The sequence below is a fragment of the Loxodonta africana genome, chromosome 5 (genome assembly GCF_030014295.1).
Source record: "Loxodonta africana isolate mLoxAfr1 chromosome 5, mLoxAfr1.hap2, whole genome shotgun sequence".
In the NCBI taxonomy this organism is placed as follows: Eukaryota; Metazoa; Chordata; class Mammalia; order Proboscidea; family Elephantidae; genus Loxodonta; species Loxodonta africana.
The window spans coordinates 87,628,271-87,652,497 of NC_087346.1; the positions used below are offsets into that span (position 1 = coordinate 87,628,271).

General features: G+C 36.8%; 1 protein-coding gene across 5 annotated transcripts; it reads left to right on the plus strand.

The window, feature by feature from the left end:
• The first annotated feature begins 1,966 nt into the window (after nucleotides 1–1,966).
• Nucleotides 1,967–20,332, plus strand: LOC100664768 (UDP-glucuronosyltransferase 2B4-like). Of its 5 annotated transcripts, XM_010595715.3 has the most exons (7): nucleotides 1,967–2,299; nucleotides 2,657–2,690; nucleotides 3,978–4,126; nucleotides 8,741–8,872; nucleotides 16,763–16,850; nucleotides 17,730–17,949; nucleotides 19,830–20,332. In XM_010595715.3, the coding sequence occupies exons 1-7, from the start codon at nucleotides 1,967–1,969 to the stop codon at nucleotides 20,107–20,109; spliced, it is 1,236 nt and encodes a 411-aa protein (XP_010594017.2). In that variant the 3' UTR covers nucleotides 20,110–20,332. The 5 variants fall into 5 exon arrangements, with proteins under 5 accessions (XP_010594017.2, XP_023410878.2, XP_003415960.2 ...); XM_023555110.2 differs by having other exon boundaries at nucleotides 1,967–2,694; nucleotides 3,982–4,126; XM_003415912.3 differs by having other exon boundaries at nucleotides 1,967–2,690.
• The last annotated feature ends 3,895 nt before the right edge of the window (nucleotides 20,333–24,227 follow it).

Below are 24,227 nucleotides of genomic sequence, written 5' to 3' on the forward strand. Positions count from 1 at the left end.
AGTGGTGTCAATCAGAGGGCACACTTATCTATAATGAAAGGGATAAAGTATATAGTCCTTAAAGAGAATAGGCAGGTTGGCTACAGACAGTATTGCTGAATGTTGTCTAGGTCACATTGCTTTGTAAAAAAGAGTTTCAGAAATATTTTAAATAACTCTGTGATAATCTTTTCTTTGAAAAAAATGAAATGTATGTAAACTTGTGTAAACATATAGAAATTAAAAAAAAAAAAACCCACTGCTGTCGAGTCGATTCCGATGCATAGCGACCCTATAGGACAGAGTAGAACTGCCCCATAGAGTTTCCAGGGAGCACCTTGAGGATTTGAACTGTCGACTTCTTGGAGAGCAGCCATAGCACTTAATCACTACGCCACCAGGGTTTCCATAGAAATTCAAGGGATCCAGAATGGCCAATACAACCTTGAAAACACAAATGCAAAAGAGTTTCATTCTCTACTTTCAAAACCTACAAATCTCCAGTTATTAATCAAGACGATGTGGTACAGGCATACAGACAGATGTACAGATTATGAACTAGAATAGAGAATGCAGAAACACAGCCACACTTTTATGGTCAATTGTTTTTTCAACAAGAGTACCAGAATAATTCAATTGTGGAAAGAACAGTCTTTTTAACAAGGGGGTTTAGAAAAACTGAATATCCACTTGCAAAATAATGAAGCTGGACTGCCTATCTCAACCCATATATCAAAATTAAGCAAGTTGCTTCAAAGAGTAAAATCAAGAAAGTGAAAACAAGCCCCTTCAAAATGGGGGAAAATATTTGCAAATCATATATCTGATACAGGACTTGTGACAAGAATATATAACGAATTTGTACAACTCAATAATAAAGACAAATAGCCCAAAGAAAAAATGGACAAATAATCTGACTAGACATTTCTCCAAAGAAAGCGTACAAGTGGACAATGAGCACATGAAAGAGAATCAATACCATGCACCATCGAAGATGCATAAGTAAAATCACTAGGAAATACAACTTCACACTCACCTAGTTGACTATAATCAAGACAAATAATGGAAAGGTTCTCAAGAAAGTGGAGAACCTAAGTTGATGGTGGTGAATTAATCTGGGTAGAGATAGCAAGAGTGATAACACAATGTAAAGAATGTAACCAAGATCACTGAACTGTACATGTATAAGTAGTGAATGTGTGTATGATTTGCTGTGTCTATATTTTTGCCGGAAGCCCTGGTGGTGAGGTGGAAAAATAAATATTTTAAAAAGAATTAGGGGGGAAAAAAAAAAAGAATGTGGAGAAAATGGAACTTTCATGCATGAACACATGTGGAGAGAGAGGATGTAAGAGTGAGGGGTGATGGGTAAGGGTCACAGGATTTCTTTGTGGAGTGATTAAAATGTTCTAACATTAATCATGGTGATAGTTGTTCAACTCTGTGCATGCACTAACAACCATAGAATGGTACACGTTAAATTGAAGAATTGTTTGCTTTGTGAATTATATGTCAATAAAGATTAAGAAAAAAAAATTTTTTTTCTTAAAGATTTTACCAGACACAAAAAGCCTTGAATCATGATTTTCAAAAAAAATGTTGATGCAAATGTGTACGCACTTTGTCTTTAGTTTTTGTGTCAAAGAGATTGCAATCACAAGTGGCCTCACACTCACCAATGTTCTTAACACTATTCTAAAATCTATTATATAACACAGGTGAACTCTGAAATATTAGCTCTTCGATTCTTAGTTGTGTAACAATACTGATGATAAAAGGGATATTAAGTACGCTCAGGCAACCATAAGGTCATCTACACTTTGCTTTTTCCACTTGGCATCCACATGCTCTGACTATTAGTATAATGTATTTACTTTGTTGTGTACAAGTTATATTTTAACTCTTTGATAGATTTCCCCCAGGATATAAGTATGAGCAGTGGCATAAGGGAAGAGATTTTTGAAAGAAAGATATTCCTTTAACCAAGATGTCTATGAAATGGATTTCAGTTCTTCTGCTGATACAACTGAGTTGTTGCTTTAGCTGTGGAACTTGTGGGAAAGTGCTGGTGTGGCCACCAGAATATAGCCATTGGATGAATATGAAGACAATAGTGGATGAGCTTATTCAGAGGGGTCATGAGGTGACTGTTCTAACACCTTCAGCTTCCGTTCTTATTGATCCCAACAAACCATCTGCTATTAAATTTGAGGTTTATCCTACATCTCTTACTGAAGATGAGTTTGAGTATGTTTTCATGAAGTTGGTCAGGAGATGGACAAATGAAGTGCCGAAAGATACATTTTGGACATGTTTTTCAGTATTACAAGAAATCCTTTCAGAGTTTTCTGACTTTATGGAAAGACTTTGTAAAGATGTAGTTTTTAACAAGAAATTTATGATGAAACTACAAGAATCAAGGTTTGATGTCATTCTTACAGATGCTGTTTTCCCTTGTGGTGAGCTGTTGGCCGAGCTACTTAACATACCCTTTGTGTATACTGTCCGTTTCACTACTGGCTATACAGTTGAAAAGTATAATGGAGGACTTTTAACCCCTCCTTCTTACGTACCTATTGTTATGTCAGAATTACCTGATCGAATGACATTCATGGAGAGGGTAAAAAATATGATATATGTGCTTTATTTTGATTTTTGGTTCCAGTTCTTTAATGAGAAGAAGTGGGATCAGTTTTACAGTGAAGTACTAGGTAAGTTATATTTTTAGTTGGTAGAAGGAAGTCCTAACTTTTCTTGTGTCTTTGAAGGTGACTTTGTGTAAAAAAAAAGGCAGAGGAAACTTTTTTTTTTATAAGTAAAAGATGAAATGAAAAAAATGAAATGATCTATCTATCTCATGAATGTTATAGAGAGGCTTCTATTACAGAATCAGAAGAACCCGGTAGCTAATCACTAGGACAGGGGACTCCCGAGAATAAGAAACCCCCAAATGAAGACACTTGGAATTTCTTTAATCAATTACATATCCATTTTATTGTAGTTTTTATCTTCTAAAAAGGTCATTGTATATCTCCATGAATGTCTGGATGAACATAGACATGCAGATTGAAGAGTGATACATATTTCTAGAATAACTATGTATGTAGCGTTGGGAAAAATACTGTGTAGCAGTTTTGTTATTTATTTAATAGAATATTTTTCCATAGTAACTTCTCTGGATTCCTTCTCAGTTGAAAGATATACTGGCTTTATGCCAGATTCAAAAATTGTAATTTGTATCTACAATATTTTATTAATCTGCTAGCCAAATAGCCATAATCAAAATAATACAATTCTACATAGCTTGTGCTTAGTGGACCCTGAGATTTCTAATGATTCCACATTTCTTCACTAAGTGCTTACAAATCACCTGTCTCACAGGTCTACAATGTTGTGGAGGGATTGACATAAAAGTTATTAGTCTGAATTTTTTGTAAACTATGTCTCTCTGTTTAAAAAAATCCACAGTGAGCACATTTATCTCCATAATTTTTTGAAAATTTACAGCATTTACTTTCATGTAGTTTTATTAAATAATGAAATATTATTCAGCTCCTCACTTGAACTGAATACTGTAGTTGGTACAAGGGATTGAGCCATACTCACAAAAACCTCAAATTTCAGTTGGGAAACTGAATGTCAAAAATTGGCTTGCTAATTGGTAGAAACTAGACTGGGTACTTCCGGGAAAGGTGTTTCCATGGCTCTGGCAGGCTTAATTGACTGGGGAGTACAAATCCCAGTTGTTTGCATTGGTGGATCTGTTACTTTTGCAACTTTAGATAATGTAAATGCATAATTAATGCTACAGTGGCTTAGATTTAATAACTGTTTATGATGGTGGAAGTATTGATGTGACATTAGAGATGTAAGGCTCCTCTCACCCTTTTAAACATCTTTAGCCAACTATTGCAAGCTTCTCTCAGTAGATTACTTAGATGATCAGATATCAGTTTTTTCAAGTTGCCTCTACTTTTTGTTTTCTCTTTTCTTTGCAGGAAGACCAACTACATTTTCTGAGACAAGGGGGAAAGCTGAAATATGGCTTGTCCGAAACTATTGGGATTTTCAATTTCCGCGCCCTTTCTTGCCACATTTTCACTTTGTTGGTGGGCTCCACTGCAAACCTGCCAATCCCTTGCCTAAGGTAAACTTACTATAGTTGGTTTAGTATTTTCAAATGAAATCATTCTACTTTCTTCATTTAGAATGTTTGACTAAGTAAGAAAGATGTGGGATGTGTGCTAAAGTGACCTACAAATTAGAAATCTGTATATTTCCATGCCAACCCAAGTGTCTGAATATCATTATCATGATAGAATAAATGGGATACCTGTGAGACTTTGAGAATAGTGTGATAAATTAAAGCCTCCATTATCAGCACATAAGAAAGTATCAGTCATTCATTCAGAGATTATTTTTAGAGTGACTACCATATTCTGGATAAATTACTCGTGGTTGCATACACAGAGAAACTAAATAGACATGGTCCCTGCACCCTCCCATACCCCACCTCACACACACACATCTTATATTCTAGTTGGAAAAATAGAACAGATGGTAAACATACAGTGTGAAAAGTATTATAATAAGGAAAGACCACAGTGCTAAGGGAACACCCAGCAGGGATCATGGAAAGTAACCCACAGTCATTGATAATTAAGTTGAAGGGTGTGCAGGAATAGGTAGAGAAGGTGGGGGAAAGAGAAAGACAAAATGAAAGCAGGTATAGTAGTAATGGCGGTCCCCAAGATCTCCTAGTGACCAGGAAGAGGAGGTGTAAAGAGGCAGATGATATGGGGGAAGTTTAGTTGGATCCAGAAGGAGTTTGAAACATCTATTAAGAGCATTGGGGAGCCAGGGGAAAGAATGAAGCAAGAGAGAGATACGAGCAGATTTCTTTCACAAAAGAACCCTCAAGATGCAGTTACTGGATTGGATTGTGAAGGAGCAAGACTAGAATGGTGGATCTCTAAGGAGATTGTTTCAGGAGATCAGGCACAGATGATGGGAAACTAGACTAAAATGGTCATAGAATGAACACTGTTCCGGTAAGACTACCAACCTTATACGAGTGTTGTAAGAAAAATATTAGTTAATACATGAAAAACACTCCCAATGCCTCTGGCACAAAGAAAGTAATCCAAAAGTAGTATTAGCTACTATAATTATTGCTACTTTTGGCACTATTACTAATACTATTAATCATTTCATATGTGTCAGGCACTTTAAATACAAAAGAAAAAAATTTTTTTTTTTTTACTTTAGGTATACTTCTCATTAAATAAGAATTGGTTTTCAAGTAGATCAAAATTATATTCTCTAGCAAAGTCCTAAAGAACCGATATCCAGTGAAGTTTTTAAAAGTGCTTGTATACATTTTAGCAAAGAGATGAGCAGGTCAAAATGCTTAAATTTTGTTGTAAGAATTTAGGCTCTTCATCTGTTTTATAGCTAAGGGGCAGACCATTCCTAACCATTATAAACTGGTGAATATAAATGGGTGCTCCCAACAATATTCGCAGCCAACGCCATGTGTACTTTCTTGCAGCCTTAGTTTACAGCATTGAAACCATTCATTATTTGAAGCCTCACAGTTTTACATCTTTGAGAATAAAAGGGATGGTTTAGCCTATCAGAGGAAGTGTTTTCTACCATATACCAACCCTGCAGGAAATCACAGTAAAACTCCCTTGAGTATAAAAAAAAACTGAACTCACTCCACGGGATTTCCCAGGATGGGCTGGTGGATTCCAACTGCTGATCTTTTGTGTAGCAGCCATACATTTAACCATTGCAGCACCACAGCTCCCCTTTGAGTATATTTGTATCTATAGCATAGCTGCCTGATAGAATGAACACAGAAAATATATCCTGTGCATATAATGAATCCAAAAAAATTCTGTACACATAATCAAGACTAAAGAATTTCTACCACTTATACCTGAAAATTTCCCTTAGTCTGAACTTACAAAATAATTCTGTCAGCACATAGGATAATATTCCTTACGAAGGACAGCAAGAATCTATTTTAAATTACTACTACACCTTTTAGATATAAATGAAGAGCAAGCATTGTTTATGGCACTAGTATATAATTTATTAAAAGATCTGTTTTGTCTCTCTTCTTATTGGCAGCAACATAAAACTGAAATCCTCTTCAAGGATTAAAACTCAATAGTTACTCTGAGTGTAAAATTATATATATATAATGTCTTTCAAAGCGTGTAAATGCTGCGGTTAGATTAATGACTGTCTCTGCAATGTAACCTTATCCATGAAAGATTTTCCCATTCACATTAAAGGAAAATGACAGTCTTAGTACGAGGAGGAAAGAGAGGAGGGAAGAGAGGATGAATAGTAGTATAATAGTTAAAAGAAATAATATATTTACAGTTGTCATTTACATTGCAGAAACAAGATTTGAATCCAAGTCAATGATGTGAAGACTTTTCTCCATTATTATAAAAAGTGATTGTTCCCCCAATATTACTTGCTTTTCCATTAATTAGTAGACTCTCAGATTATTTGACTTTTTTTAAGAAAAGAAAGCATTTGGCAAAGCACATCAAAAGATTTAAAAATAATTATAACCTTTGACGTCATTATATACTTACACGAACCTACACAATCAAAAAAATAAGTAGTACAAAATCAATCTTTATGGCAGTGTTATTTATAAAAGTAAATAGTGACAGTAATTGAAATTCCAACATTTATGAGAGGTTAAATAACTTATGTGTATCTACACTACTGCAATTATTTCATCAAAAAATGCTTGATTACACAAAATCAATCATTATGTAAGATTAGTTGGAAACCAAGAGGCAAATTGTTAAAAAATTTACAATACCAAATTTATTGTAGAAAAAAGGTATATACAGTGGATTACAGTTTTCTAAATATATGTCGTATATAAACATCAGAAACCCTAGTGGCATAATGGTTAAGAGCTATGGCTGCTAACCAGAAGACTGGCAGTTTGAATCCACTAGGTGCTCCTTTTAAATTCTATGGGACATTTCTACACTGTCCTATATAGTCGCTATGAGTGGAATTGGCTTTACAGCAACAGGTTTTTTTTAATTTACGTTTCTGCATACGGGTAATATAAGCACTAGAATGAATGGGTACAGTGTTTAAACACTTCCAGGATGGAATTTATGGGTGAAACTTACTTTCTCTTTTACATTTTTCATACTTATCCAAAATTTTTTACAATGTGCTTCTATTATTATCATTAAGATGTCACAGAATTTGGAATGAACCAGTCCAAGTAAGCGACTAATCTATAAAAAAAAGTTGTATTGCTACAAAACTATCAGGGTCAGTCTTGTACAGCAAAGGGAGCACAAGTCAGAATAATTCTTAAACAATTCCAGATGAACATGTCTTCACCAGAAACTCTATATAGTTCCAAGTGAGCTTCTCAAGAGAGTGACCACATCCCTCCTGGAGAGAGGCCAGGTGGGCCTCTCCCATTGGGGAGAGAATGCTCTCCCCAGCACACAGTGAGATGATAATGAAGACCTCTTTTATCCACAGTTCTGCACAGCACATTCCACGGGTACATCAGTTTCATAATACAATTTTAGGACAAGAAATATCACAACTAAGAAGCCTTTCTTAGAAATATGGACATTCAGATATGTAATTACAAATGTGTATTTATGGGTTATAAATGGAAATTTTATGACACAGAAATTCTAAACTCAAAAGTTTTTTTGAATGTTAGAGAATCTTAACCTCTGGACATTAAACGGTATATTAGAGGAATATCTGGGAAACTATGAGAAAGTTTAAGGTGTGACATAAAGGATTATGTAACTGGGAGAAATATACAACCACCCCCACCATAACTAACTTTTCCTTAGTGTTCCTAGTCATGAAGTAAAATTCTAATGACTCCCAACCAAAAGAACTCATCAGAAAACCTTCTGGAATAAACACATGTGATTTGGTAGAACTGTAACCAAACAGGTGCAGTCTAGTTGATTCCAACTCATGGTGACCTCATGTGTATCAGAGTAGAACTGTGCGCCATACAGTTTTCATTGATTGATTTTTCAAAAATAGATCACCATGACTTTCTTTTGGGGCACCTCTAGATGGACTTGAACTTCCAAACTTTGGTTGGCAGCCAAGCACAGCAATTATTTGTACTGATCTGGTACTCCAGTAGAAAGAGAACTAAAGCTGAGTTAAGATCCTGCTATTGTGTTTCCTTCCTAGAATATATACTAGTAATTAATAACTGTAAATGAAGAGGGAGTGTCCTTCTCACTACTGCGTAACTGCTTAATTTCATTTCTTGCTTATATCACACCCGCATTCCCCCACACACATTTACACAATTATACATACTGAAGGCCATAGATCTCATATCACGCATCTCCTTCCAAAGGAACTGACTGATTAGTGCTGTAAAAAAGCAGCCACTATTCTAATAATTTGTCACTATCAATGAAAATCCCTGGGTGGCACAAATGGTTCAACCTTATGTACCAGTCAAAAGATTTGCAGTTCCAATGTACTCAATGGCACCACGGAAGAACGGCCTGGAGATAAGTGTCCTTAAATATTACAATGGAAAAGGAAACTGTGGAGATTTGCTCATGAGTCAGAACTGATTCTACAGCAGTGGGCTTGGGTTTGGTTGTCAGTTCTTGATTTTTCCTCTTAAGTTGTTTGTGGCCAAATCTTTAAATACTGTTCAATATTTTGTTGCTATTTCATGATGAAGCAAATGTTGTCTTCACAGGAAATAGAAGAGTTTGTCCAGAGCTCTGGAAAACACGGTGTGGTGGTGTTTACTCTTGGGTCAATGGTCAGTAACCTCACAGAAGAAAGGGCCAATATGATTGCATCAGCCCTTGCTCAGATTCCACAAAAGGTTAGATAAAGTTCCGTAATTGTGACCAACTACTTCACTAGTTTGTTCAACTCTATAAAGGGTCTGATTCTGGAAATTTCCTGTAACTACTATGACAGCCCCCCATGTGTCTGTCAGTTTGTCGCACTGTGGGGGCTTGTGTGTTGCTGTGGTGCTGGAAGCTATGCCACCATTACTCAGATACTAGCAGGGTCACCCATAGCAGGCAGGTTTCAGCTGAGCTTCCAGACATAGAGTAGGAAGAAGGATTCAGCAGTCTACTTCTGCAAGTCTGGAATAAGTGAACATAACTCCCTTCCATGTCATTTAAAAAGTAATAAGAAAGAAACAGGTTAAAATGAAATTTAGGAAATGAGAGCCAGGGTAACACATAGGTAAGAGAACATAAATATGTATATCACTGGGAATTCACACTGGTTTTTACACTAGATATAAGGTGACCCAACGGCAGTGGGTTTTTTGTTTTTTGTTTTTTTTGCTTACATGACTTCATAAAAATTCCCCAAATGCTTGAACTTGTCATTACTAATCTCAATGTTTTCAGCCACCATGTGAGAAACGTCATAATTACATATAAGGTAATTACCTGATGCTATATATGTTCCTTCAAACTGAGTATTCCTATTTACTTCAGTCTTTTAGTAGTTTTGATTTCTACCATCTCTTGTCCTCTTTTCCTCTGTCTTATGAAGGGGTTTGACTAGATGACCTTTTTTTTTTTTTTATTAACTTTTATTGAGCTTCAAGTGAACATTTACAAATCAAGCCAGACTGTCACATATAAGTTTATACACACCTTACTCCATACTCCCACTTGCTCTCCCCCTAATGAGTCAGCCCTTCCAGTCTCTCCTTTCGTGACAATTTTGCCAGCTTCCAACTCTCTCTACCCTCCCATCCCCCCTCCAGACAGGAGATGTCAACACAGTCTCAAGTGACCACTTGATATCATTAGCTCACTCTTCATCAGCATCTCTCACCTACACACTGTCCAATACCTTTCATGTCTGATGAGTTATCTTCGGGGATGGTTCCTGTCCTGTGCCAACAGAAGGTCTGGGGACCATGACCACCGGGATTCCTCTAGTCTCAGTCAGACCATTAAGTATGGTCTTTTTATGAGAATTTGGGGTCTGCATCCCACGGATCTCCTGCTCCCTCAGGGATTCTCTGTTGAGCTCCCTGTCAGGGCAGTCGTCAATTGTGGCCGGGCACCAACTAGTTCTTCTGGTCTCAGGATGATGTAGGTCTCTGGTTCATGTGGCCCTTTCTGTCTCTTGGGCTCTTAGTTGTCGTGTGGCCTTGGTGTTCTTCATTCTCCTTTGCTCCAGGTGGGTTGAGACCAATTGATGCATCTTAGATGGCCGCTTGTTAGCATTTAAGACCCCAGAAGCCACATTTCAAAGTGGGATGCAGAATGTTTTCATAATAGAATTATTTTGCCAATTGACTTAGAAGTCCCCTTAAACCATGGTCCCAAAACCCCTGCCCTTGCTCCGCTGACCTTTGAAGCATTCATTTTACCCTGAAAACTTCTTTGCTTTTGGTCCAGTCCAATTGAGCTGACCTTCCATGTATTGAGTGTTGTTGTTCCCTTCACCTAAAGCAGTTCTTATCTACTAATTAATCAGTAAAAAACCCTCTCCCACCCTCCCTCCTTCCCCCCCTCGTAACCACAGAAGTATGTGTTCTTCTCAGTTTATACTGTTTCTCAAGATCTTATAATAGTGGTCTTATACAATATTTGTCCTTTTGCCTCTGACTAATTTCACTGAGCATAATGCCTTCCAGGTTCCTCCATGTTATGAAATGTTCCATAGAATTGTCACTGCTCTTTATCGATGCGCAGTATTCCATTGTGTGAATATACCACAATTTATTTAGCCATTCGTCCATTGATGGACACCTTGGTTGCTTCCAGCTTTTTGCTATTGTAAAAAGAGCTGCAATAAACATGGGTGTGCATATATCTGTTTGTGTGAAGGCTCTTATTTCTCTAGGGTATATTCCGAGGAGTGGGATTTCTGGGTTGTATGGTAGTTCTATTTCTAACTGTTAAAGATACCGCCAGATAGATTTCCAAAGTGGTTGTACCATTTTACATTCCCACCAGCAGTGCATAAGAGTTCCAATCTCTCCACAACCTCTCCAACATTTATTATTTTGTGTTTTTTGGATTAATGCCAGCCTTGTTGGAGTGAGATGGAATCTCATCGTAGTTTTAATTTGCATTTCTCTTATGGCTAATGATCGAGAGCATTTTCTCATGTATCTGTTAGCTGCCTGAATATCTTCTTTAGTGAAGTGTGTGTTCATTTCCTTTGCCCACTTCTTGTTTGGGTTGTTTGTCCTTTTGTGGTTGAGTTTTGACAAAATCATATAGATTTTAGAGATCAGGCGCTGGCCGGAGATGTCATAGCTGAAAATTCTTTCCCAATCTGTAGGTGGTCTTTTTACTCTTTTGGTGAAGTCTTTAGATGAGCACAGGTGTTTGATTTTAGGAGCTCCCAGTTATCTGGTTTCTTTTCGTCATTTTCAGTAATGTTTTGTATTCTGTTTATGCCTCGTATAAGGGCTCCTAAGGTTGTCCCTATTTTTTCTTCCATGATCTTTATCATTTTAGTCTTTATGTTTAGGTCTTTGATCCACTTGGAGTTAGTTTTTGTGCTTGATGTGAGGTATGGGTCCTGTTTCATTTTTTTGCAAATGGATATCCAGTTATGCCAGCACCATTTGTTAAAAAGACTATCTTTGCCCCAATTAACTGACTCTGAGCTTTTGTCAAATATCAGCTGCTCGTATGTGGATGGATTTATATCCGGGTTCTCAATTCTGTTTCACTGGTCTATGTGCCTGTTGTTGTACCAATACCAGCTGTTTTGACTACTGTAGCTGTATAATAGGGTCTGAAATCAGGTAGAGTGAGGCCTCCCACTTTCTTCTTCTTTTTCAGTAATGCTTTGCTTATCAGGGGCTTCTTTCCCTTCCATATGAAGTTGGTGATTTGTTTCTCTATCACCTTAAAAAATGACATTGGAATTTGGATCGGAAGTGCGTTGTGTGTATAGATGGCTGTTGGTAGAATAGACATTTTTACTATGTTAAGTCTTCCTATCCATGAGCAAGGTACGTTTTTCCACTTAAGTATGTCCTTTTTAATTTCTTGTCGTAGAGCTTTGTAGTTTTCTTCGTATAGGTCTTTTACAGCCTTGGTAAGATTTATTCCTAAGTATTTTATCCTCTTGGGGGCTACTGGGAATGGTATTGATTTGGTGATTTTCTCTTCGATGTTCTTTTTGTTAATGTAGAGGAATCCAAGTGATTTTTGTATGTTTATCTTATAACCTGAGACTCTGCCAAACTCTTCTACTAGTTTCAGCAGTTTTCTGGTGGATTCTTTGGGGTTTTCTGTGTATAAGATCATGTCATCTGCAAACAGAGATAATTTTACTTCCTCTTTGCCAATCCGGATGCCCTTTATTTCTTTGTCTAGCCTAATTGCTCTGGCTAGGACTTCTAGCACGATGTTGAATAAGAGCAGTGATAAAGGGCATCCTTGTCTGGTTCCCGTTCTCAAGGGAAATGCATTCAGGTTCTCTCCATTTAGAGTGATGTTGGCTGTTGGCTTTGCACAGATGCCCTTTATTATGTTGAGGACTTTTCCTTCAGTTCCTATTTTGGTGAGAGTTTTTATCATAAATGGGTGTTGGACTTTGTCAAATGCCTTTTCTGCATCAATTGATAAGATCATGTGGTTTTTGTCTTTTGTTTTATTTATGTGCTGGATTACATTAATGGTTTTTCTGATATTAAACCAGCCTTGCATACCTGGTATAAATACCACGTGGTCGTGGTGAATTATTTTTTTGATATGTTGTTGAATTCTATTGGCTAGAATTTTGTTGAGGATTTTTGCATCTATGTTCATGAGGGATATAGGCCTGTAATTTTCTTTTTTTGTAATGTCTTTACCTGGTTTTGGCATCAGGGAGATGGTGGCTTCTTAGAATGAGTTGGGTACTATTCCGTCATTTTCTATGCTTTGAAGTACCTACAGTAGTAGTGGTGTTAACTCTTTTCCGAAAGTTTGGTAGAACTATGCAGTGAAGCCGTCCGGGCCAGGGCTTTTTTTTTGTTGGGAGTTTTTTGATTACCGTTTCAATCTCTTTTTTTGTTATGGGTCTATTTAGTTGTTCTACTTCTGAATGTGTTAGTTTAGGTAGGTAGTGTTTTTCCAGGAATTCATCCATTTCTTCTAGGTTTTCAAATTTGTTAGAGTACAATTTTTCATAATAATCTGATATGATTCTTTTAATTTCAGTTGGGTCTGTTGTGATGTGGCCCATCTCATTTATTATTTGGGCTATTTGTTTCCTTTCCTGTTTTTCTTTAGTCAGTCTAGCCAATGGTTTATCAATTTTGTTAATTTTTTCAAAGAACCACCTTTTGGCTTTGTTAATTCTTTCAATTGTTTTTCTGTTCTCTAATTCATTTAGTTCAGCTCTAATTTTTATTATTTGTTTTCTTCTGGTGCCTGATGGATTCTTTTGTTGCTCACTTTCTATTTGTTCAAATTGTAGGGACAGTTCTCTGATTTTGGCTCTTTCTTCTTTTTGTATGTTTGCATTTATCGATATAAATTGGCCTCTGAGCACTGCTTTTGCTGTGTCCCAGAGGTTTTGATAGGAAGTATTTTCATTCTCATTGCATTCTATGAATTTCCTTATTCCTTCCTTGATGTCTTCTATAACCCAGTCTTTTTTGAGCAGGGTATTGTTCAGTTTCCAAGTATTTGATTTCTTTTCCCTAGTTTTTCTGTTATTGATTTCTACTTTTATTGCCTGTGGTCTGAGAAGATGCTTTGTAATATTGTGATGTTTTGGATTCTGCAAAGGTTTGTTTTATGACCTAATATGTGGTCTATTCTAGAGAATGTTCCATGTGTGCTAGGAAAAAAAAGTATATTTTGCAGCAGTTGGGTGGAGAGTTCTGTATAAGTCAATGAGGTCAAGTTGGCTGATTGTTGTAATTAGGTCTTCTGTGTCTCCATTGAGCTTCTTACTGGATGTCCTGTCCTTCTCCGAAAGTGGTGTGTTGAAGTTTCCTACTATAATTGTGGAGGTGTCTATCTCACTTTTCAGTTCTGTTAAAGTTTGATTTATGTATCTTGCAGCCCTGTCATCGGGTGCATAAATATTTAATATGGTTATATCTTCCTGATCAATTGTCCCTTTTATCATTATGTAGTGTCCTTCTTTATCCTTTGTGGTGGGTTTGTCTAAAGTCTATTTTGTCAGAAATTAATATTGCTACTCCTCTTCTTTTTTGCTTATTTTTTGCTTGATATATTTTTTTGCATCCTTTGAGTTTTAGTTTGTTTGTGTCTCTAAGTCTAAGGTGTGTCGCTTGTAGGCAGCATATAGACGGATCGTGTTTCTTTATCCAGTCCGAGACTCTCTGTCTCTTTATTGGTGCATTTAGGCCATTTACATTCAGGGTAATTATAGATAAATAAGTGTTTAGTGTTGTCATTTTGATGCCTTTTTATGTGTATTGTTGACAATTTCATTTTTCCACTTTTTTGTGCTGAGACGTTTTTCTTAGTAAATTGTGAGATCCTCATTTTCATAGTGTTTGACTTTATGTTTGTTGAGTCGTTACATTTTTCTTGGCTTTTATCTTGAGTTATGGAGTTGGTATACCTCTTTGTGGTTACCTTAATATTTATCCCTATTTTTCTAAGTAAAAACCTAACTTGTAATGTTCTATATATCGCCTTGTATCACTCTCCACATGGCAGTTCTATGCCACCTGTATTTAGTCCCTCTTTTTGATTATTGTGATCTTTTGCATATTGACTTCAATGATTCCCTGTTATGAGCATTTTTTTTTAATTAATCTTAATTTGTTTTTGCGATTTCCCTATTTGAGTTGATATCAGGATGTTCTGTTTTGTGACCTTGTGTTGTGCTGGTATCTGATATTATTGGTTTTCTGACCAAACAATATCCTTTAGTATTTCTTGTAGCTTTGGTTTGGTTTTTGCAAATTCTCTAAACTTGTGTTTATCTGTAAATATCTTAATTTCACCTTCATATTTCAGAGAGAGTTTAGCTGGATATATGATCCTTGGCTGGCAGTTTTCTCCTTCAGTGTTCTGTATATGTCATCCCACTGCCTTCTTGCCTGCATGGTTTCTGCTGAGTAGTCTGAACTTATTCTTATTGATTCTCCCTTGAAGGGGACCTTTCTTTTCTCCCTGGCTGCTTTTAAAATTTTCTCTTTATCTTTGGTTTTACCAAGTTTGATGATAATATGTCTTGGTGTTTTTCTTTTTGGATCAATCTTAAATGGGGTTCGATGAGCATCTTGGATAGATATCCTTTCGTCTTTCATGATGTCAGGGAAGTTTTCTGTCAGGAGATCTTCAACTATTTTCTCTGTGTTTTCTGTCCTCCCTCCCTGTTCTGGAACTCCAATTACAAGCAAGTTATCCTTCTTGATAGAGTCCCACATGATTCTTAGGGTTTCTTCATTTTTTTTAATTCTGTTGTCTGATTTTTTTTTAGCTATGTTGGTGTTAATTCCCTGGTCCTCCAGATGTCCCAGTCTGCATTCTAATTGCTCGAGTCTGCTCCTCTGACTTCCTATTGCGTTGTCTAATTCTGTAATTTTATTGTTAATCTTTTGGATTTCTACATGCTGTCTCTCTATGGATTCTTGCAACTTATTAATTTTTCCACTATGTTCTTGAATAATCTTTTTGAGTTCTTCAACTGTTTTATCAGTGTGTTCCTTGGCTTTTTCTGAAGTTTGCCTTATTTCATTTCTGAGGTCATCCCTGATGTCTTGAAGCATTCTGTAAATTAGTTTTTTATATTCTGTATCTGGCAATTCCACGATTGTATCTTCATTTGGGAAAGATTTTGATTCTTTTGTTTGGGGGGTTGTAGAAACTGTTATGGTCTGCTTCTTTATGTGGTTTGATATCGACTGCTGTTTCCGGGCCATCACTAGTGGTTTATTCTATAATTGCTCACTGAGTCTTATCTTGTTTTGTTTTCTTTCAATATACGTGGATGGGCTACTAGATTGTGCTGTCTTGTTTGTTGTAGCCCTTGACTTACTTATGACCTATTACCAGCTGGTTTAGGCTGTTACCAGATGTATATGCCTGAGTCTATTCACTACTCTTGAGAGAATCTGATTTTGGGTTATCAAGTGTGTGCTGCACCCTAACACCTATCCACCTTGAGAAGTAGTGGTGACAGTTGTGTGCACCAGATTCTATTAGCTGCTGGGGTTCACACTCCGGGGGGGGCAGCATGCTGACAGGCTTCCCCCAAGTGTCAGTGAGGTAGGTGTGTCTCTATTCCTATAACACCTTGGTGGGAGGGCACTGCAGCTATACCTTAGGCCCACAATGCAAGTATCTCTACTGATTGGTAGGTGTCACCCTCCTCAGACCCCTAAGGCAAGAGACTAGGTGGTCTGGGGGGAGCTTCAGCCCTCAGTTCCCCGTTGTGGGTCAGTTAGGACTCTGTTGAATAAGCAGAGATATCAAACCTGGGAAACTTGTTTTTCCAGAAAATCCGCTGAGTGGGACGCTGGCTCCAGGCTCTGAAAACAATCGCTGCTTCCCCGTATTTGTTCGTTCTCCTCCGTCTCTAAATCTGTGTTTGTTGTTCAGGGTTCATAGATTGTTATGTATGTGATCGATTCACTTGTTTTTCCGAGTCTTTGTTGCAAGAGGGATCCGAGGTAGCATCTACCTAGTCCACCATCTTGGCCCCGCCTCCCCTAGATGACCTTTTAATGTTTACAAAGTTCTAACTTGCTATAACTTTTCAGTTGTATTCATGGAATAAAGTATTTTCTTCATCTTCCTAGGTGCTGTGGCGATTTGATGGCAAGAGACCAGATACCTTAGGACCCAATACTCGGCTCTATAAGTGGATTCCCCAGAATGACCTTCTAGGTAAGACTAGAGAGCAAATAATGAAAATATGGGTAGCAGCTAATCAGAGGGATAATAGTTAAACAGAAAATCAATTCTTGAGCATTTATTATAGAAGAATTTAAAAACTAAAGCATAAGTTCTGTATATTTATTTTCTAGTTCTAGGTAGAAAAAGATTAAATATAATAATTGGCGTTTTCTTATATACGGTCACAATCTTTTGGCCAGAAGTATGATATCTATATTTCACGTGTAATCACCTCTCAAACGAATTTTTTTTAAAGCCTCCTGGATCATCATCCTAATACTCTCACCTCATACCTTTTCTTTCCATTGCTGAAGCGGTATTTCAAATGCTGCTGAACAGTAAGAGCACCTCCTTTAGAACCAGTGACCCCCACCCCATTTTGTATCGGAAAATATCCACAATCTTTATCATGAAGTGATGAAACATTTCATGATAAAAGATCACCATCCCTTCTTCTGAGTCCAGCTCCACCATCATCACAGTTCCTCCCGCCTTGAACATACCACATATCAGACTCCATCTTTTTTCTCACTGTTTCTCTAAGACAATATGCTCTAATGTGTCCCTTTATTTGTTCATTTGTTACTTCTATCCAGAATATTCTCCTTCAACTTGTCCACCTGACAATCTTCTATTCTCTTTTCAAGTATCCAGGCACACATCATTTCTTTCATGAAGCCCTCATTTACTACTGCAGTAGGCCTAGTTATTCCTGCTCAGAGATCTAAAAACAATTTATATATAATTTCATGGGCATGATAATCTGTTTTCTAGAAAACACTGCCTCATTGAGTTCCCTGTATTTCCCATTTCTCATTTTATTTCTAAGAATTATAGTGAATAATTTTGTTAAATTTCACCCCTTCCTAGGTCATCCAAAGACCAAAGCTTTTATAACTCATGGTGGAGCCAATGGCATCTATGAGGCTATCTACCATGGGATCCCTATGGTGGGCATTCCCTTGTTTGCAGATCAACCTGACAACATTGCTCACATGAAGGTCATGGGGGCAGCAGTGAGACTGAACATGGACACAATGACAAGTACAGATTTGTTCAATGCTTTGAAGACAGTTATCTATGACCCATCGTGAGTAGTTAGAATAAGTTTTTTTTTTGCTTTTTTTGTGCGGAGGGTGATGTTGGGGAAATGATTAGTCAGAGGTTTCAGGACAATGAGAGGTTTGAGAACAAGGATGAAGTTTTGAAAAAGCCAGTAAGGAGAATGAGAAGAATTACTAAAGTTGGACATGGAAGAATTAGGAGATGAGATCGAAGTTGAAATAGGGACCATGAATGTTAAAACAACAGGACTCTGCAAGGCCGTGTAACTTTGTCTCAGCATGAGACTCGTTAATTCTTTTAAACTATTCTAAAATGTTTTAAATAAATCAGCAAGAGATAATCAACCTCAAATTTCTATTACATTTAACGCTTCCGAAAATTTCTACCCTAACATTTAGATCCCAGTACCGCAAATGGTTAACAACTAAAACCAAACAAACCAAACCCATTGCCATGGAGTCAATTCTGACTCCTAGTGACCCTATAGGACAGAGTAGACCTACTCCATAGAGTTTCCAAGGAGCGCCTGGTAGATTCGAACTGCTGGCCTTTTGGTTAGCAGCCATAGCACTTAACCACCAGGGATTCATTAAACAACTAAGGCTGAAAATTTATTCAATTGAAACCATGAAAAATGAGGATATCAAACCAAACTCATTGCTGTCATGAATGTATGAAAAGTCTTAGTTCTTCTGGGTGTGATTATTTTGATTATATTTGGAAGAGTTTTAAAGTTAAAAAGGGATTGATTTGGAAGATAAATACTGGACTGTGGTGGTTGTTAGGTGTCATCGTGTCCGTTCCCGACGTATAGCAATCCTGTGTACAATAGAAGGAAACACTGCCCGGTCCTGCACCATCCCCAGAATCATCGCTATGTGAAAGCCCATTGTTGCAACCAGTGTCCCAATTTATCTCGCTGACCCTTTACCAAACATGACATCCTTCTCCAGGGACTCTTCCCTTCTGATAACATATCCAAAGCACATGAAAGGAAGACAGTGTCATACTATAGCACTTTGGGATTCAGAATTCATAACCATTTGCCTTTTTACAGCTCTTCTTGCTTGACCATAATCATTTTCAAAAGAATGAAACAAACATAATTGCGATGCCTCAAAGTGAAATGTTGAGAACGCTCCAGATTCTAAAATAACAAAACTAACAAGAACAACAAGAATAATAGCAAACATTTACTGAGAGTCCACTATATGTTAGGAACAAGTCTAAGTATTCAAAGACTACATCCATTATTCTTCACAACAATCAGATTAAAAAACGCTATCCACATCCAGTTCATTTTAGCAAAGAGACGACTGAGCCATTAAGAGACAACTGAGGCACAAAGAGAATAAATAACTTGCACAAAGCAGACAGCTAGTAAGTTTCAGAATCAGGATTCAAACCAAGGCAATTCACTTTCACACTTTTAACCACTCAATCACTGATACAAAGTCAATACCAATTCCTGACCAGCCTTGCCTGGACATGTCCCTGGACCTCATCATGGACCTGCCTCCAATATTCAGATAATGATATTATTTTGAACCTTGTACACCAGATTCATTAACAATTCCTCACTGGATAATTCAAACTCTGCACAGTCAGATGATGATGTTTTTCTTTTCTTTGAATTTTTTTGTCATTAAGGCTTAGCACTTTCCATTCTCTATCCTAAAAATACATGGCCTCCCCCAACTCCTATCTTTCTTTACATCCTATAATCCTACACATTCAACAAATTCTAGCCCATATACTAAAATGTCTGTCATCATCTCGGAAGAAAATAATACATTTTTCTTCCAATCTTACGTGGCACATATTTTTGCCATCGGCATGAAAATTTCACTTATTGATCTTTTCTGGTTTCTTCTCTAAATTGATTTCTATTTGATTTTTCTTCAGCTATAAAGAGAACGCTATGAGGTTATCAGCCATTCATCGTGATCAGCCTGTTAAGCCCCTGGATCGAGCCGCCTTCTGGATCGAGTTTGTCATGCGCCACAAAGGAGCCAAACACCTTCGCCCAGCCGCCCTCAGCCTCACCTGGTACCAGTACCACTCTTTGGATGTGATTGGGTTTCTACTGGCTTGTGTGGCAATTGTTAGTTTTCTTGTCATAAAATGTTGCTTGTTAGGTTATCAAAAGTTTTATAAGACAAGAAAGAAGAAAAAGAGAGAGTAGGCCTCTTTAAGACAAAAGACTAATAGGCATGATAAGTGAGAGCGTTATATTTAATTCAACAATTATGGTTTAAGTTGTGGAAAGATTCTCCTCCATATTTTGCAGGAGCTGAGCCTTTTCTGATTTCCGAGGATATGCTATTCTTGGGTAATTTTTCTGGTGTTATTTAATTCTTGCCTAATTAAGAATAATCTTACATGTTTTAAATAAATTTCCCCTCAAAATTCCTCTTGAAATAGGCAGTTCCAGTCATCAGGTGGATTATATTCAAGGTATTATTCTCATTTGGTAAATCGTGAAAAAATTCTATGTTTGTGATGAGTTATGTATATTTTTATAACTGGAAAACAACATGAAACTCTCTGGAACCACAACCTGTTGATGTGAAAAGATCAGGAAGCTTGATGTTTTCACTGTGCATTTTTGGAAACATTTTCTATATAAATGATGTGCATTCATACAAAATATATGTATGCCTCATGAAACATGAAGTATTTCTTCCTGAAATTTTTCTTTCATTCAGAAGTTCTGAGTGGTTTTAAGTGGCTTCCTCCCTAAAATTATGTAATACTATGAAGTCCTTGGTTAGAAAGAGTCAAAATATTTTCCACACCACCCTTGAATATGCTTGAGTCATTGTTTTCCCTTTATTGAATGACTCTTTGGAATTGGATAGTAAAAACAAAAAAATCCCAGCCTATTGCTATCAAATCAATTCTGACCAATAGCGACCCTATAGGACAGAGTAGAACTGCCCCATAGGGTTTCTAAGGAGTGCCTGGTGGATTTGAACTGCCAAACTTTTGGTTAACAGCTGTAGCTCTTCACCACTACACCACCAGTGTTTGCAATTGGATAGTAAGACACAAAATAAAAGGAGTAGTTCCCTTGATTAGGAATGATAGGTGGGGCCCAAGAAGTGTAGCCCAGTGCCTCTGAGTTACAATGTTAAAAGCTCCTGTAATAATATCTCTTATTTTTGGCCTTAACTTAGCAATTCCCATACTTTAATACCTACCCCACTTAGGCTAGGAAAACCAGAATGCTATTTAAATCTTTTATATTGATTCTTCTCTCTTTTTGCATAGAAGAAGTAAATTGCAGAGAAAGAGCCAAATTTTGTTATGTGCAACAATTTTAAAAGCTATGCACCCGATGAGTCTGAATCGACTCAACAGCACAGGCTTTGGGTTTTTTTTTTTTTTTCATGCATTTTAAAGCTTTTGATAGGGCAAGAAGATCTCCAAAAAAGTCTTTGAATATCAGCAATTAGAACCTTAGGATGAGGAAATAATGAACCCCAGAGAAGAAAGAAACCCTTCCTTTGTAGTTTCTTCTGCCTGATAAGAGATAGTTTAAACATCTGGATGGAGGAAAGGCATAGCTAGCATTTTTGACACCTGGAAATATTTCTAAAACTCTTCTGTACGACAACCCAGGAGTTCCTGGGTGGTATAAACTTTTAAGTGCTCCACTACTCACTTAAAGGTTGATGATTTGAACCCACCCAGAAGTCCCTCAGAAGAGAGACTTGGCAATCTGCTTCTGAAAGATCACAGCTGTGAAAGCCCTATGGAGTACAGTTCTACTCTGTACTCATCGGGCGTCCATGATTCGGAATCTGCTGGACAGCATCTGGTTTGGTATTGGTTTTCATTTCTACATGGCAAAGACATTTTCAGTAATAATTGTAAATGATATTAATTATGACAATAATGGTTGGAAATTAAACAATGAATATTTTCATTATTAAACTTTTACATCTTTTATTAAACTTTGAATCATGTCACTAAAAAGTAAAAAATAAAATATTACAATACAAAAGAGAAAAAGTAATGCATTAATGCTTTTTTCTTACATTAACATTGTTTTTGTTTTTAAGTGGAGGGTAACCTATACCTACACACTAGTCTGAGACAATGAAGAAGCTCGACATGTACTACCTATGCCAAATTCCTATTGAGTTCTGTTTTAAAAAATAACTTCTGCAGGTTTGTTAATGACATTGTTCAAACTGATTTTCTTTGCAATTCTTAGACCACATAGTCAGATATATCAATCTATAGCTACTCATCGATGATCAAAGAATACTTTTATTCATTTTAATTTTGAAAGTTTTTTTTCCACATAAAGTGGCATATATATATATATATATATACACACACACACATATAGTTAGGAAATGCCACAAACATGAAGGTACATTTGGCAGAAATCATAAAAATCCCGCTATATATTAAATTGAACAAATTGTAATATTTTCCATGTGGTTTTTTCCTCAGGATTTTTCAAGCAACTTTCAAATGTCTCAGCAGTCAAAAATTTTTAATACAAATAAAAACTTGAAGTTTTCACATAGAATGACAGAATTAAGGTAACTGTCTTCACCTTTACCATCTGTGTGCTACTTTTGTTTATTTCTCATCTAACGTTTAATGGCAGGCATATACAAGTATCACAGTGGATGGAGACAAAAATCAATGATTATGAACTTAATCTTGAAAAGAACACAAGAAGCAGAGTCTTTCTATGTTGGAGACTGGCAATACAATTAGGAGTTTTCTGAATTAATTTCCATGTAAAATTAAATATTTATTAAAAGATATGTACTGCAAATATGCTAATCAGAACTTTCATATTTAATCTTATAATCCAACAATAATCACAGCCTTCACTCAATCATAAGAATAAAGCGGGAGTGACCTTGGCAGAGATTTGTCATTCTGGTGCTTTCTGTTGGTAAAGCTTACCATCCAACCAGCTAGCAAAAAGAAACATTTAGGGGTTCCAGAGTCAAAACACAGAGCTGAATTTAGAGCTGAGATACAATAACTCAAAAACTAGCACAACAGACAATATTCAAATTTTTCTTGACATCCCAAAAGCTTTTGAGCCTCTGAGCAGTGCCTTTGGATAAGATTCAGATGAGTGAGAGGCATGGTTTTCTTTTGAAATTAAATACGTGAAAGTGGGGGTACGTAGAAACCTAGTAATAGAGTCCTGACAAAAGTCAGCTTATAGAAGGTCCATTAGGTCTGCAGTCCCACCCATGGTCAAGTCCCTGTTCCCCAAATGTGTAGTCAGAATACTAGCATTTTGGATTGCAGGTAGCAGCAGTAGCTAGATCACATGGCTCATGACAGTCCATTCTGCTGGGCAATCCCATCACCACTCTGTTCATGCACCCAGCAAACCAGCACTGCAGTAACAAATGATTTGGTGCCGTCCCCACAGTTGGTAATAATTTTTACCAATTCAAGGTGCATGAAAATGTATCTCATCAATTTAATTGGCAAATCCTTCAGTATTAAACTGGTTGATCTTTTTTTTTTTTTTTTGTATGTTTAGTATCCAGGTGTTTTACTCTATGTCCATATATGCACTCAAGTTTTATTTTGGTGCTTTTCTGCTGACTCTAATTTGGTGTATAGAGGTTACAAAAGGCAAATTTGTTATTTATAAAACTCTAGAATCCCAGGTCATGGATGACAGTGGCTCAGAATGACTGGCAAAGACACAAGATCAATAAAGCTAAGGTAAACTCTGGAAAAAAATTAAAAATCTGAGGTCATGGCAGATAAGATTTTAGAGATGAGTAGATCAGTTATAGTGAGGACATGCAGGTTGCAGGAGTCAGGATAAAGTGAACTAAAAGTCATGGCAAACATGTTGAATAAACTCAAAAATACAGCAGTGAAGTGCAGATTGGGAGATTAAAACCAGGAAAACAATTAGAAGCAAAGGACCTTTAGAAGTACAGCAGGTTGTTAGGAGGGCCCTAATGTAAGATGTCAGCAAAGAACATATACGCTAAATCATTATCTGGCAACTCCTAGAGCCTTCAGGTGATTCTTAGTAGAAGGACTATCAGTCAAGTTTCACCCAGAAGAACAAATGTAAAATAAGTAAACAGATGCTTACAATACCATTTTCCAGTGTGCTAGAAGAACAAAAGTCTGGAAAGATCATCACCTATTTCGGATTTGCCTAAAAAAAAAAAAAAATTCAGGATATTTCTACTAATGCTGCTTAGGTCAGGAAACCCCATCATGGTTCACAGCTGTTCCACAGCCTTGGGGTGATTGTCGTGGAAAATGCCACATACCATAGTGTAATAT

Excerpts from the sequence above, each read along its gene's own strand:
- LOC100664768 (XM_023555110.2), top strand. The coding sequence starts at position 1,967 with ATGTCTATGAAATGGATTTCAGTTCTTCTGCTGATACAACTGAGTTGT. Across the intron at positions 2,695-3,981 it reads TACAGTGAAGTACTAGGTAA|ACCAACTACATTTTCTGAGA; the intron begins GTTATATTTTTA and ends CTTTGCAGGAAG. Across the intron at positions 4,127-8,740 it reads CTGCCAATCCCTTGCCTAAG|GAAATAGAAGAGTTTGTCCA; the intron begins GTAAACTTACTA and ends TTGTCTTCACAG.